The sequence below is a fragment of the Lynx rufus genome, unplaced genomic scaffold (assembly GCF_022079265.1).
Source record: "Lynx rufus isolate CCGP_SWC_20201006 ecotype Redwood Valley unplaced genomic scaffold, mLynRuf1.p SCAF_14, whole genome shotgun sequence".
Taxonomy (NCBI): domain Eukaryota; kingdom Metazoa; phylum Chordata; class Mammalia; order Carnivora; family Felidae; genus Lynx; species Lynx rufus.
The window spans coordinates 25,365,565-25,378,184 of record NW_025814828.1 but is presented as its reverse complement, the minus strand read 5'-3'; the positions used below and the strand labels follow the sequence as shown (position 1 = coordinate 25,378,184).

Below are 12,620 nucleotides of genomic sequence, written 5' to 3'. Positions count from 1 at the left end.
GAAGACGCGACCTTTACATGGGAGAGTGTTTACACATGATCAGCATTTTGACTCACTTGTAACTTAATTACTATTTATGTGCCTGCTTACTTATACCATGATTAAAAATGAGTATCTATGTCCAAGCATAATTTTAGTCATAATTGAATACTTACTTGGAAGTAAATGAACAAATAACTACTTTTAAAAAAGAGGTTTAAGCATTCTGCCCTCAAAATAGATGGTATTTTTTAATGGTTATTCTTTATCATTCCCACTAGAGTAATATTTAGACCTTAAAGTCGGACTAAAAAAGACAATGAAAATATTTTGTGTATCCTTTATCATCCCTATCAAGTGTTGTAGAGCCTGCTTAATGGCTAAGATATGTAAAAAACATATAAAAGGAAATGACAAAGATTGTGTTTGGTTGAGTCAAAACTTCCTCGTGACAATTAAAAAAAGAGCTCTTACAAACAAAAGGCATAATATCATATCAATATCATATCACATCAATATCATATTCCACATTTGATGGTATTTTGGTCTGTCTCATACTCAGTATATTCTTTAGTGAAAAACTCTTTTTTTTATTTCCTTTAAATTCTCTGCAAATGGCATCCGTGTTCTGCAATTCCATAGTCAGTCTCGTAATAGTGTCATTGCCATTAAATGTTGAGATATTTTTCTTATAATAGTAACCCCCACCCCCAAATAGCAAAAACCCATTTATTTTCCTTTAGCTCACTTTCTATTCACTAACAGAGCTAATGTTAACTTGACTGTACAAGTTCAAAGAAAAAAAATATTTTACCTAATGTCACTTTCCCAAACTCGATTTTCATCCAGATCTTCAATAAACTTCTCTCCTTTCATCCAGTAAATTAAAGGACTGACATCTCCACTGTACCCAAAGAAAGCTCTGCAGGTTAGATTAGCTGAGTCGCCTGCAGAGAGAAGAGATGGAAATGTGTTATAAAACTATTTGTACACTCTTATTTTAGGCAAACTGGCAGGTAAAATTTTAATCACTTCATTGATTTAATGAAACATTAACTTAAAATGTTTTCTCAGGTATTTTTAATCTTTGTCAAATGTATAGAATATGTGCTTTTGACAGCTTGTTTAACGAAATGGGAGTTATAAGATTTTGAAGAAGACTGGTTGGCGATTTTATAGAAGGTTCTCCCAGTTAGGCTTGCCCCATGTTTTTTATACGATTAGATTTAGGTTATGAATTGTTGAGAATGATACCAGAGAGGTGATGTGCCCTTCTCAAAGCATGGTATCAGAGGGTACATAATATTAGTAATTACAAGATTTTACAGGGCAGGTGGAAGGGGGTGGGAAATAGAAAGGAAACAAAATCTTTGGATGGGAAAGAAAAGGAAATGCAAATCCAGAATCCCCTAAAAATGTTATTAAAATATTATCACTATATATGGAATAATGTTTTAATTAAGGAAACCGACACATGCTCAGGTAGAAAAGCACATTAAAAAACAAATGAACAACTCATGAGAATAAATACTTGGGATTTTTATTAGATGTAAAATCAATGATGCAACCGCAGAGATTAGTTTCGTTCAACATGCTACTCAGGAGACACCATTGTAATGATCAGTGCAGATTGGTTGACTACTTAATAAGGTAAGTGGAGGTCTCTGACTAAAAGGTGCAAGTGAATATAACGCCTGCAAAAGGAAGGTGTATTTCCAGACAGGTTATGCCATTTTGCAAATACTTGGATTTAAGGCCTTAGCCAGCATTAGAGAACCGAAATATTCCAGTACACATGAGTTAGAAGATCCTGTTGCCTCTAAGTGGAGCCAGAAAATGCATGACAAGATAGGGATCTGTAAGGGCTTATTCCAACTTGAATTGGGGCAAGGGAACTCTTAGGGTCTATAGAGTGCCAAGGGCAGACTGCCACAAGATGGGCTACTTGGGCATAATGATTATTTTATTTTATTTTAGTATTTTTTTAATTTTCTTTTTTCTTAATGTTTATTATTTTTGAGAGAGAGAGAGAGAGAGAGCAAGCAGGGAAGGGGCAGAGAGAGGGAGACACAGAATTGGAAGCAGAGAGCTCTCAGCACAGAATTATTTTATTATTTTTTTAATGTTTATTTTTGAGAGCAAGCGAGCAAGAGAGAGAGAGCAAGCAGGGAAGGGACAGAGAGAGAGGCAGACACATACTCTGAAGCAGGCTCCAGGCTCCAAGCTGTCAGCACAGAGCCCTATGTGGGGCTTGAACCCACGAGCCATGAGATCATGACCTGAGCCGAAGTTGGAAGCTCAACCAACTGAGCCACCCAGGCGCCCCGGCATACTGGTTATTTTAAATAAAAGTTACTTAAGAGACAGACTGTACAAGAAACACATCCAGACAGTCTTCTGTCTCCCTGAAAGCAGGAAATAAATATCCCCTGTGAAAGGTATTCTCCCTGTACCAAAAGGAAAAAAGACATCCTTATCATCAAAGGGAATTTAGAGCTGAGAAGGCTGAGAAAACAATCCTTGTTGTTTTTACCAATGTACAAGTGCAGTCCAAATTCTGTTTGGAATTCCTTACTAATGGAAACTCTCAAAGTTTTTTTGGTCCTGTCAATTCCTCAGAGATTTATTGCCTCTTTGAAAAGTAAAAAACAAACAAACCAACCAAAACCAAAACCAAAAAAACAACTGCCTGCCTTAGTCATTTCTTTAGGAATCAATTTCATTATTGGGCCTTTGTGTGCACATAATAAAACTTTGACTTTTTTCTCCTGTAAATCTGTCTCGCATCAATTCTTAGTCCAGCTGGAAGAGCTTGAATGGTAAAGGAAGAATTTTTCTTCCCCTTAGGTATTACAAGAAGGGCTGAAAACTAGGCCCCAGCAACACATTTGTTGGCATCTGAAGCAAGCAAACTTTCTCGTCTTCATAAATTTTTGAGAAGATTCTAAAGGATCCTGACAACTAAATGCCTTTAAAGTGCAAGGAAGGAGGATCCTAAAGACTGGAAACCTCAGAGTTATGAGTTAATAGTGAACATAGCCAGAAATTGTGCTTATGAGTGATTGCTTGAGTATACCTACTTGCAAATGACATATTTGATAAAGGGTTAGTATCCAAAATATATAAAGAACTTATAAAACTCAACACCCTCCAAAACAAATAATCCAATTAAAGAATGGACAGAAGACATGGATAGACATTTTTCCAAAGAAGACAGACAGATGGCCAACAGACAGATGAAAGGATGCTCAACATCACTCATCATCAGGGAATACAAATCAAAACTACAATGAGATATCACCTCACACCTGTCAGAATGGCTAAAATTAACAACACAAGAAACAACAGGTGTTGGCAAGGATGTGGAAAAAGAGGAACTCTGTTGCACTATTGGTGGGAATGCAAACTGGTGCAGGCACTCTGGAAAACAATATGGAGGTTCTTCAAAAAGTTAAAATGGAACTATCAGCAATTGTACTACTAGATATTTCCCCAATGAATAAAAAAAATATTAATTCGAAGGGATACATGCACCCTGACATGTGTGTATGTGTGTGTGTGTGTGTGTGTGTGTGTGTGTACATATACACACACACTGGAATATTACTCAGCCATAGAAAGAATGAACTCTTGCCATTTACAATGACATGGATGGAGCTAGAGAGTATTATGCTAAATGAAATAAGTCAGTCAGAAAAAGACAACTACCATATGATTTCACTCATATGAGAGAGAGAGATTGGGAAGTTGCCAGCAGCTTCTGAATGCAATCGGGATAGAGTCAACCTGAGCAGAGCTCTGTTCTGTGAAGAGATTTTTGAGTGGTTTCTCTTAATTATACCTACTTGTGTGGCTGAACAAAAGGCACCATACCCCTTCTCATGCATAGCTATGCTAGGAGGAAAGGACAGCAAGAGTGCCCCTGGGAAGTCAGTCCGGAAGGAAGGGCCAGCTGAAGTCTGGCTCACACCTGAGACTACCCAATTGCCTACGGGTTGGGGAGGAAAACTGTGTCCACCCAGTAAGTACTTTTCTTTTGAGAAATGACAACTAATCACATGAGTGCCAGAGAACTGTGACTTTGGATCCCCAGTATGTATTACCTGTGTGTGAAAGCATGATTAAAGGACTACTGTTCCTCCCTGTTATGTTGAATAAGAACCAAGAGTTGATGGAAATTCATGGGTCAGGGTGGGATCTAGGGAGAGATGATGCACTTCTACCCAAAAGGGCAGAAAGAAATTAAGAAGGGCAGATAGGAAAATAGAAATTAGGAGATTTAGGAAATTATGTAGTTAGGAAATAGGAATTAAGAAATTCAAAACAATACGACTGTGTTTACACCTTGGGCGGATGAAGCAGGACACGTCAGTTACATAACAGGTTTTTAGCATGTGAATTTTAGAAGCCGTCCATCCGTGATTCATTTCACTTTCTCATGCTTTTTAATGTTATATTCTTTGCTTTAAATTTTCTTCATTTCCACTTCTTCCGAAAGAATGACTTGGCTTTCTAGAAATAGTCTTTCTGTCTTTTCTTCTCCCATAGCCCTTGGGACATATGTCTGTACTTTATCATAACATATTCCTTACAATACTTGGTTTGTTTGCATGTCTAACCCAGAGGCAGAAATTGTATGTGTATTTACCTTTGTACATCACTAGGACCCATTACAGTGTCTTGAATGTGTTAGGAACTCAATACATAATTTCAAATGAATAACCTGCTTAATATCTCTTGTACTTGCATTTCCCCTTGGTTCCTTGTTTTCAAAGCTTCATTTATTAAAGGCTACATGTCTACAGCCTATCTCAAAAGGCCAAGTCTATCTTATAAACCAGTCTTCAACATTGCAAATGCAGAACCTCCTCATTCAGATGTTATTTCACTTGTGGGCTGGAGCCGGTTCATACCAGTAGGAGTCAATGAGTACAATTTTCAGAAATTCTTGTAAGCAGGTTGTTAAACACAGTCATTATTAAAAAATCAAATTATAGAAGCTTACAATTAAATATACTATATTAAAAACAAAGGTATTAGACATTTAAAGCTCAAAAATTCCAAATTACTTGGCTAGATTCTTCATCGATAGTATCTGTATGGCATAAATATTATATAATAGTTTGCCACCGCACATCTTTCCCAACTGCACATTTAGTGATCTTATGTTGGTAGCTTGCAATCATGAGCCATGGTGGGAGTATATACCCCAGAAGTTGCCAAATTCTACAATTCAGGTTATGATTTATTGTTTTTGTTGTCTGTCTATACTTGAGGCAACATGGAGAAAATGTTATTAATGTAGATTAAACTTAACAGTGTCAGGCCTACGGCTGTCATATTGGTAAAAGCACAAACATAAAAATATTCCTCTCATATTCAAAAACCATAATTTGATTCAGTAAAGAAGTTGCTTACATCAATGATAAACAAATACAGTTCTGACATATATCTCCAGTGTCTCACTCTTATTTGCCAATGCAAATTAAAGGGTCAAGACCACTTAGATGTCAGAATTACACTTGGAGAACCAATGGTTAAGCATTTACCGGCACACTACTCTCTTTAAAACTGTTCTCTCAAAGAAATTGCACACATGTAAGAATAATAATTCACATATCAATTTACCCATGTAAATCGTTTTTAGTATAGTCACAGAACCAGGAACACAATCAACTCTAGGAAACTTTCATCCCTCAAAGAAATGTTGACCCAATTGGTCACTAGTCATTTCATTCCAATCTTCCCTAGCCTTCAACGACCACTAATCTACTTCTAATTTCTGCCTCTATGGATTTGCCTATTTTGGACATCTTGTATAGGTGGAATCATACAGTACGTAGCCTTTTGTGCCTGGCTTCTCATGCTTAGCTTAATATTTTCAAGGTTCATCCATGTTACAGCATTTATCAGTATGTCATTCCTCTTTGTGGCTAAATAATATTCCATTGAATGGGTGTACCATATTTTGTTTATCCATTCATTAATTGATGGATATTTGAGTTGTTTCCACTCTTTGGCTATAAATAATAATGTTGCTTTGAACACTCCTGTACAAATTTTTGTGTGGACATAAATGATTTCATTTCTCTTGAGTGGAATCCAAAAGTAGAACTTATATCTAAAAGTCAAATTTCTGGGTCATAAGATAATTCTATGTTTAAATCTTTGACGAATTGCCAACCTGTGGATTTCCAAAGTGGTTATTCCATTGTATATTCTGACCAGCAATGTACGAATGAAGGTTTCAATTTCCCCATATACTTACCAAAACTTATATCTATCTTTTAGATTATAGCCATTCTAGTGAGTGTGAAGTATTATCTTTTTGTGGTTCTTACCCTTCATATTAAACCAAAAATTTTTGTTACATATAATTATTATTAATACTCAATGTTGTTCAAAATATAAAAACAATATCAGGATAAAAGGGCTTTTATTAGACCACAGAATGTAATTGTCAACATCATGCCTAAAATGCTTATTTCTCCACCGTTGTGTTGTAGATCCTCTGATGGATTTATAATTTTAGATGAGATTTCATACCAACAGAATAAGTTATCAAAGGCTTACACTCTTTAAGAAAAACTACAAAGAGTTATTTCCAAATGTTTAAAAGTAGACAAATATTAAACAAGAAGTTAATATAAATGGGGCCCACAGGATTATCTCTTTTAAATTCAATACAAGAACACCTACCCGCATCATTTTTTATATGAAAATTTCTTTGTAGTTCTGCTACAAGACATAAGCAAAAAACAACTGTAAGGTGCTTTAAAAGGATGATAAAAGTATTATTTGAATACAATAAAATTGCACACTTAACCAACTTAAAAGACCTGCTATTTTTACTTTCTTTGAAGAGTTCTTTCTTGGGGCGCCTGGGTGGCGCAGTCGGTTAAGCGTCCGACTTCAGCCAGGTCACGATCTCGCGGTCCGTGAGTTCGAGCCCCGCGTCAGGCTCTGGGCTGATGGCTCAGAGCCTGGAGCCTGTTTCCGATTCTGTGTCTCCCTCTCTCTCTGCCCCTCCCCCGTTCATGCTCTGTCTCTCTCTGTCCCAAAAATAAATAAACGTTGAAAAAAAAAAATTAAAATGAAGAGTTCTTTCTTTCAACCGTCCAAATATAAGAAATATATAACAATCTCAGGGCGCCTAGGTGGCCCAGTTGGTTAAGTGTCTGACTTTTGATTTCAGCTCAGGTCATGACCTCACAGTTCGTGGGTTCAAGCCCTGTGTTGGTCTCCACACTGACAGCGTGCAGCCTGCTTGGGATTCTCTCTTTCCCCTCTGTCTCTCTCACTGTCTCTCTCCCTTCCCTGCTCATGTGTGTGCATGCACGTTCTCTCTCAAAATAAAGAAATGAACTTAAAAAAAGAAATATATAATAGTCTCTTACCAACAAAGTGTCAAAGTTTGGCCTTTTGATATAACAGACTTTTGTATTTGTATTACAAAATGTAAACATCTGTACATTTTGAGTTGTTCTATATGCAATTTGAGTTATTCTAAACAGAATCATATAAAAAACATACCCATATCTTGTCAAAAATATGACTCATCATCCCTATAGAGCAAATGGAGTGTATGCGGTAATGCTTAATGAGAGGGCTATCCACCCTCTTAATATATTTGGATGGAATTTCACATCCAGAAAAAAAGCCCTGAAGAAACTCAAGAGCCAGAACATGCAAAATAAAAACAACAGAGAATGCAGGCTTAAAGAGCATTAATTCTAAAATTATTAAAAGCTTGCTTATAAAATTTTAAAATGAGACACAGTCTGCCTAATATGAGATTGTAGGACATTCTACCTCAGCACATTGGGACCCTGCGGCAATGAACAAGTGAAGAAGGCAATTCAGGAGAAACAAGTTTTCCTTAATGGGGTAGATTTGGAAGCCTGACATATTTGAGTTTTTTTTAAAGTATATGATTTATAGCAAATTAATGTACTTTTATTTTAGCTAGTTAATGTGCTTTTAAATTATTTTTTCTTTAATCTTGTTCTCTAGGAGTCGCTGATTTTTATCATACTTTTGTCAGCCTTAAGAGGAAAACCTTATGGTTATCTATGGTCTATGATATCTAAAAATCAACATCATACTAATTTCCATAGTAACCAAAAAGAAAATAATAAAAATCTTATTTACATGAGAACTAAACAACAAATTATAACGAGAGATGGTTGTGGATAAACCACAAAATCATATCAAGTCAGTTTAAAAGTTTTATGAAATACACACACACACACACACACACACATACACACACACATACACACACACACACACACACATATATATATATATCATTTGTACATTTTTGGTTGGAAAAAGTAAATATTTTTGAGGTCTATTCTCAAGGTACATTTTAAAATCTATTTACTCATTTTAAGAGAGAGAAGGAGAGTGCAGAGGGAGGGGGGAGAGAGAGAGAGCGAATGACAGAGAATCCCAAGCAGGCTCTGCATTGCCAGGTCAGAGCCTGACTTGGGGCTCGAACTCACTGACTGTGAGATCATGACACATACCATGGGACTGTAACCAGAGCTGAAACCAAGAGTTGGACGCACAAACGACTGAGTCACTTAGGCGCCCTGACAAGCTGTATTTTAGATTTAATGTTACTGCTAAAAAAAAAAAATCTAGTAAGTTGTAGAATTCAGCAAAATTAATCTGTATTCATTTAGAAATTTAAGTAGATAGCTATTGTCAATAACTATCCTTACAAAAAAGTATAATGATAGTAACAAGGGACAGACAGCATGTGGATGGTCCAAAGAAAGAGCAACATGTATTGACTTTTATATATTTTCTTAAATAAAAAATTGGATATATTTAAGGTGTACAGCATGATTTTATACACAAACATTCACACACATATAGTGAAATGATTACTACAGTCAAGATAATGAAGATATCATCTCCTCACATAGTTAATTTTCTATTTTTTGGGATGAGAGCCCCCGGCATCTACTCCCTTAGTGAATGTCCAGCATTCAGTACAGTATTTTTAACTATAGTCATCATCCTGTACATTAGATCTCTAGACTTGTTCATCTTACATAACTGCAACTTTGTCCCTTTTGACCATCTCCCCCCCCACCATAACCACTGTTCTACTCTCTCCTTTTATGTACATGTTTTTTTTAGATTCCACATATAAGTGCGATCATGCAGTTTTTTTCTTCTCTGTCTGGCTTATTTCACTTAATGTCTTCCAGGCTCATCCATGTGGTTGTGCAAATGGCGGGATCTCCTTTTTTTTTAATGTTTATTCATTAATTTTGAGAAAGAGAAGAGTACACAAGCAGGAGAGGGGCAGAGAGAAGGTGAGACAGAATCCCAAGCAGGCTCTGCACCATCAGAGCAGAATCTGATGGGGGGCTCAAACTCACAAATCATGAGATCATGACCTGAGCTGAGATCAAGAGTCGGACGTCTAACTGACTGAGCCACCCAGGTGCCCCAGGATCTCCTTTTTAAGGTTGAATAAATTTCACCTCACATATATATATTCTCACAATTGCTCAATCCATTCATCCATCAATGGGCAATTAAGCTATTTCCAATCTTGACTGTTGTGAATGGCTAATAGTTATGTGAAAAGGCACTCAACATCACGAATCATCAGGGAAATGCAAATCCAAACCACAATGTGGGGTGCCCAGATGGCTTAGTCATGATCTCAGGATCCTGCAAATCCCACCTCTGGCTCCGTGCTGACAGCACAGAGCCTGCTTGGGATTCTTTCTCTCCCTCTCTCCCTCTGCCCCTTCCTTGCCCTCTCTCTTTCTCTCAGAAATAAAAGAACTTAAACAAAAAAACAAAGCACAATGAGATCTCAGCCCATACCGTTTAGGATGGCTATTATAAAAAAAATTAAAAGGTAAAAAATGTTGACAAGAATGTGGAGAAAAGAGAATCCTTTACACTGTTGGTGGGAATGTAAATTGGTACAGACATTACAGAAAAAAAAGTATGCAGTTTCTTCAAAAAATCAAAAACAAAACTACCATATCATCCAGCAATCTCTCTTCTGGGTACATTCCTGAAGGAAATGAAATAACTGCCTTGAAGAGATGTCTGTACTCTCATGTTTATTGCAAAATGTACTTAAAGACGACAATAAAAATAACATGATTTTTGGCCCTCTGGCAGAGATATGGCTCTTTGGAATCAATTGCAATGCTCAGAAAGGGTACTGGACCTAACTACAGGCAATGAGTTTTCAGAATTGAATTATAATTGGGAAACAAAAATTAATTTCACATGACACAACAAAAAATTGGGATTTGTTAAATATTATTAAAAGAAAGATAAACTAGGAGATTATTATTTTATAAATCTTGGAGGAAAAATCATTTTTAGAATTAGTCTAGAAACTACCAGAAAGTTCAAGATTGACATATTTGAATATATAATTAGTAAAATTTTAGTAGAATGGAAAATAATACAAAGAAAACGAAGACAACAGAGAATGATTATAAATTTTTCTTTATTGTATTTGTTATCTAATGTATGTCTGAGTATGTTTTCCATTAAAAACAAAAAGCAATAAAGAACTTTTAGCACAGTGCCGAAAAGGTCATTAATAGATTAATATTCCAGATATTCAACTTGAAAACTATCACAGTCAGATTTAAAAAAAATTAAGTTTATTTATTTTTTTAGTAATTTCTACACCCAACATAGGGCTCAAACTCATGACCCTGAGATCAAAAGTTACATGCATTTCTGACTGAGCTAGCCAGGCCCCTCAGCCAGATTTTGATAGCAACTTGAGGAAAGATTATTAGTATTGCAACTCCTAATGCTACCATTAACCTTGTTTATTTTTGCAATTTTCCATTAACTTTCATGCCATATTTGTTATACTCCCATATCTTCAACAGTATCAGTTAGTTTAGACAAATATGGCTTCAGACTTTACTTTTTTTGCTTACTTTACTTAAGCCAGTGAATCTCAAACTTACTGCCAAAAATCTGACCCATCCCCAACGAGGTATTGACTCAGCAAGTGTGGAGGGTTACAAGGATTTTCATTTTTAAGAAGTACTCCCAGGTGATTCTCTTGTGAGCGGTGACAGTTAACTGTCTGGAACAATTTCTTCTTACCTTGGACTTTGTTTAAAGTGGATATGGGGCTCAGAAAAGAAACCAGATTGAAAAACATTTAGGCAGGGCCCTCAGGCAGGAAGCAGGGACAGGGAGGCTGGGGAAGAGGAAACAGGGTTCATAATAATGACAGTGGTGGGTAGAGAGGTAGCAGTGTAGACAGAGATGTCTGACTGGGTCCCTGATAACCTAATCCAAGCTACCGAAATACATTCTCATTCCTAAGGAATGTAGGAAAGAAAAATTGTGTTTCCGTGGAAAATTACTCATTTATCTACTGCACACCTTTCTGAGTTATCAGATGCCAGCTCTTCACTGCCTTTAGCTATTTTTCGACTCTGTAAATTGTAAGTAACTGATATGTAAATTCTCTCAGGTCTGGTAGTGATTTAATTGACTTCATTTTCCCTCTGCTCTCTTAGCTCCTTCGCACCCCCAACCCAGAGAAAAATCAATTTCGTCTCGAGTTGGAATTCATGTCAACATTCCTTTACTCTGCATGAATCTGCTATTTTGACTTTACCTTGGGGCCGGTCATAACATCTGCCTGATTTCTTCGTATCATACAAGCAAAATTTCTTTAACATGTATTCATTCTTATAACTGTACGAAGGTCATGATTGTAAATTTTTCTGGAAGTTATCTGTTAACAGGAATACAATGCTTGCCTCATTGCTTATCACTGCCATTGAAATAATCAACATATTATATTTACATACACATGATCTGTCTCTGACATTTGTTTGATTCCTGAAAGATGTTACGGACATTCTCCTTATTCTTTTTTTCAAATATAATAATCGGCCACAGAATTTTATTTTTACTCTGTTGAAGTTCGGACTCTTTAACCTGTTACCAAGAGAAACTCCATCTTTTCTGTCGTGTGCTCTGTAATTTGCTGTAACATGAGATTTCTGATAAGGCAATCCTAGCCTGTGATTCAGAGTCGAGAACCACAGCTCTTCCTCATCCTCAACCACTTAGATATTGAAAAAACACCTTCAGTCTCTTCTCTGAAAGCCAAGTGATTGTGCTAATACTATTTACTACACTTAACCAGAAACACAGGAAATTAGCATCAGAATTCCACAAGTCACAGAGAAGGGAGAGACACATTAATTGAATTGTCCTCTCCATTTTGTTTCTTTGTTTTCCTTCAAATAATAGCAGAAAACTTTAACCTATGGCGTGGGGAGCCAAACGCATCAAATGTATCAGGCAGCCAGGGCCGGAATCCTGAAGATAAAGGTATTCTTGCGGTCTCAAGGTGATACCGGTAGAAGCTACAGTAAAATGCACTAAATGCTTCTGCTGCCTTTTTGGTCGAAAGGTGCCCTGTCAGCTCAATCTTACCCGGTTCAGAAGGAAGCGTTCGAAAATTGATCATGAAAAATCGTTTGCTATCTAAAATAAGAACAATGCTTGTCATATGGCAGGCTTTCAAGTAGGCCAATGTGAGGAGGCCTGAGAGGAAAAATAATATGTTTTCCCTTCAACCAGGGGATTCTAATCGGCAGCAGGGA

The 12,620-nt window shown here is 36.6% G+C and overlaps 1 protein-coding gene across 1 annotated transcript in view; it reads right to left on the bottom strand.

Annotated features, from left to right (window-relative positions):
* The window catches only part of IL1RAPL1 (interleukin 1 receptor accessory protein like 1), a 666,390-nt gene that overhangs the window by 50,189 nt on the left and 603,581 nt on the right, over nucleotides 1–12,620 (bottom strand). The window contains exon 8 of the mRNA XM_047075771.1: nucleotides 794–926. Coding sequence (XP_046931727.1) covers nucleotides 794–926 — 133 coding nt within the window. The remainder of the gene's footprint in view (nucleotides 1–793; nucleotides 927–12,620) is intronic.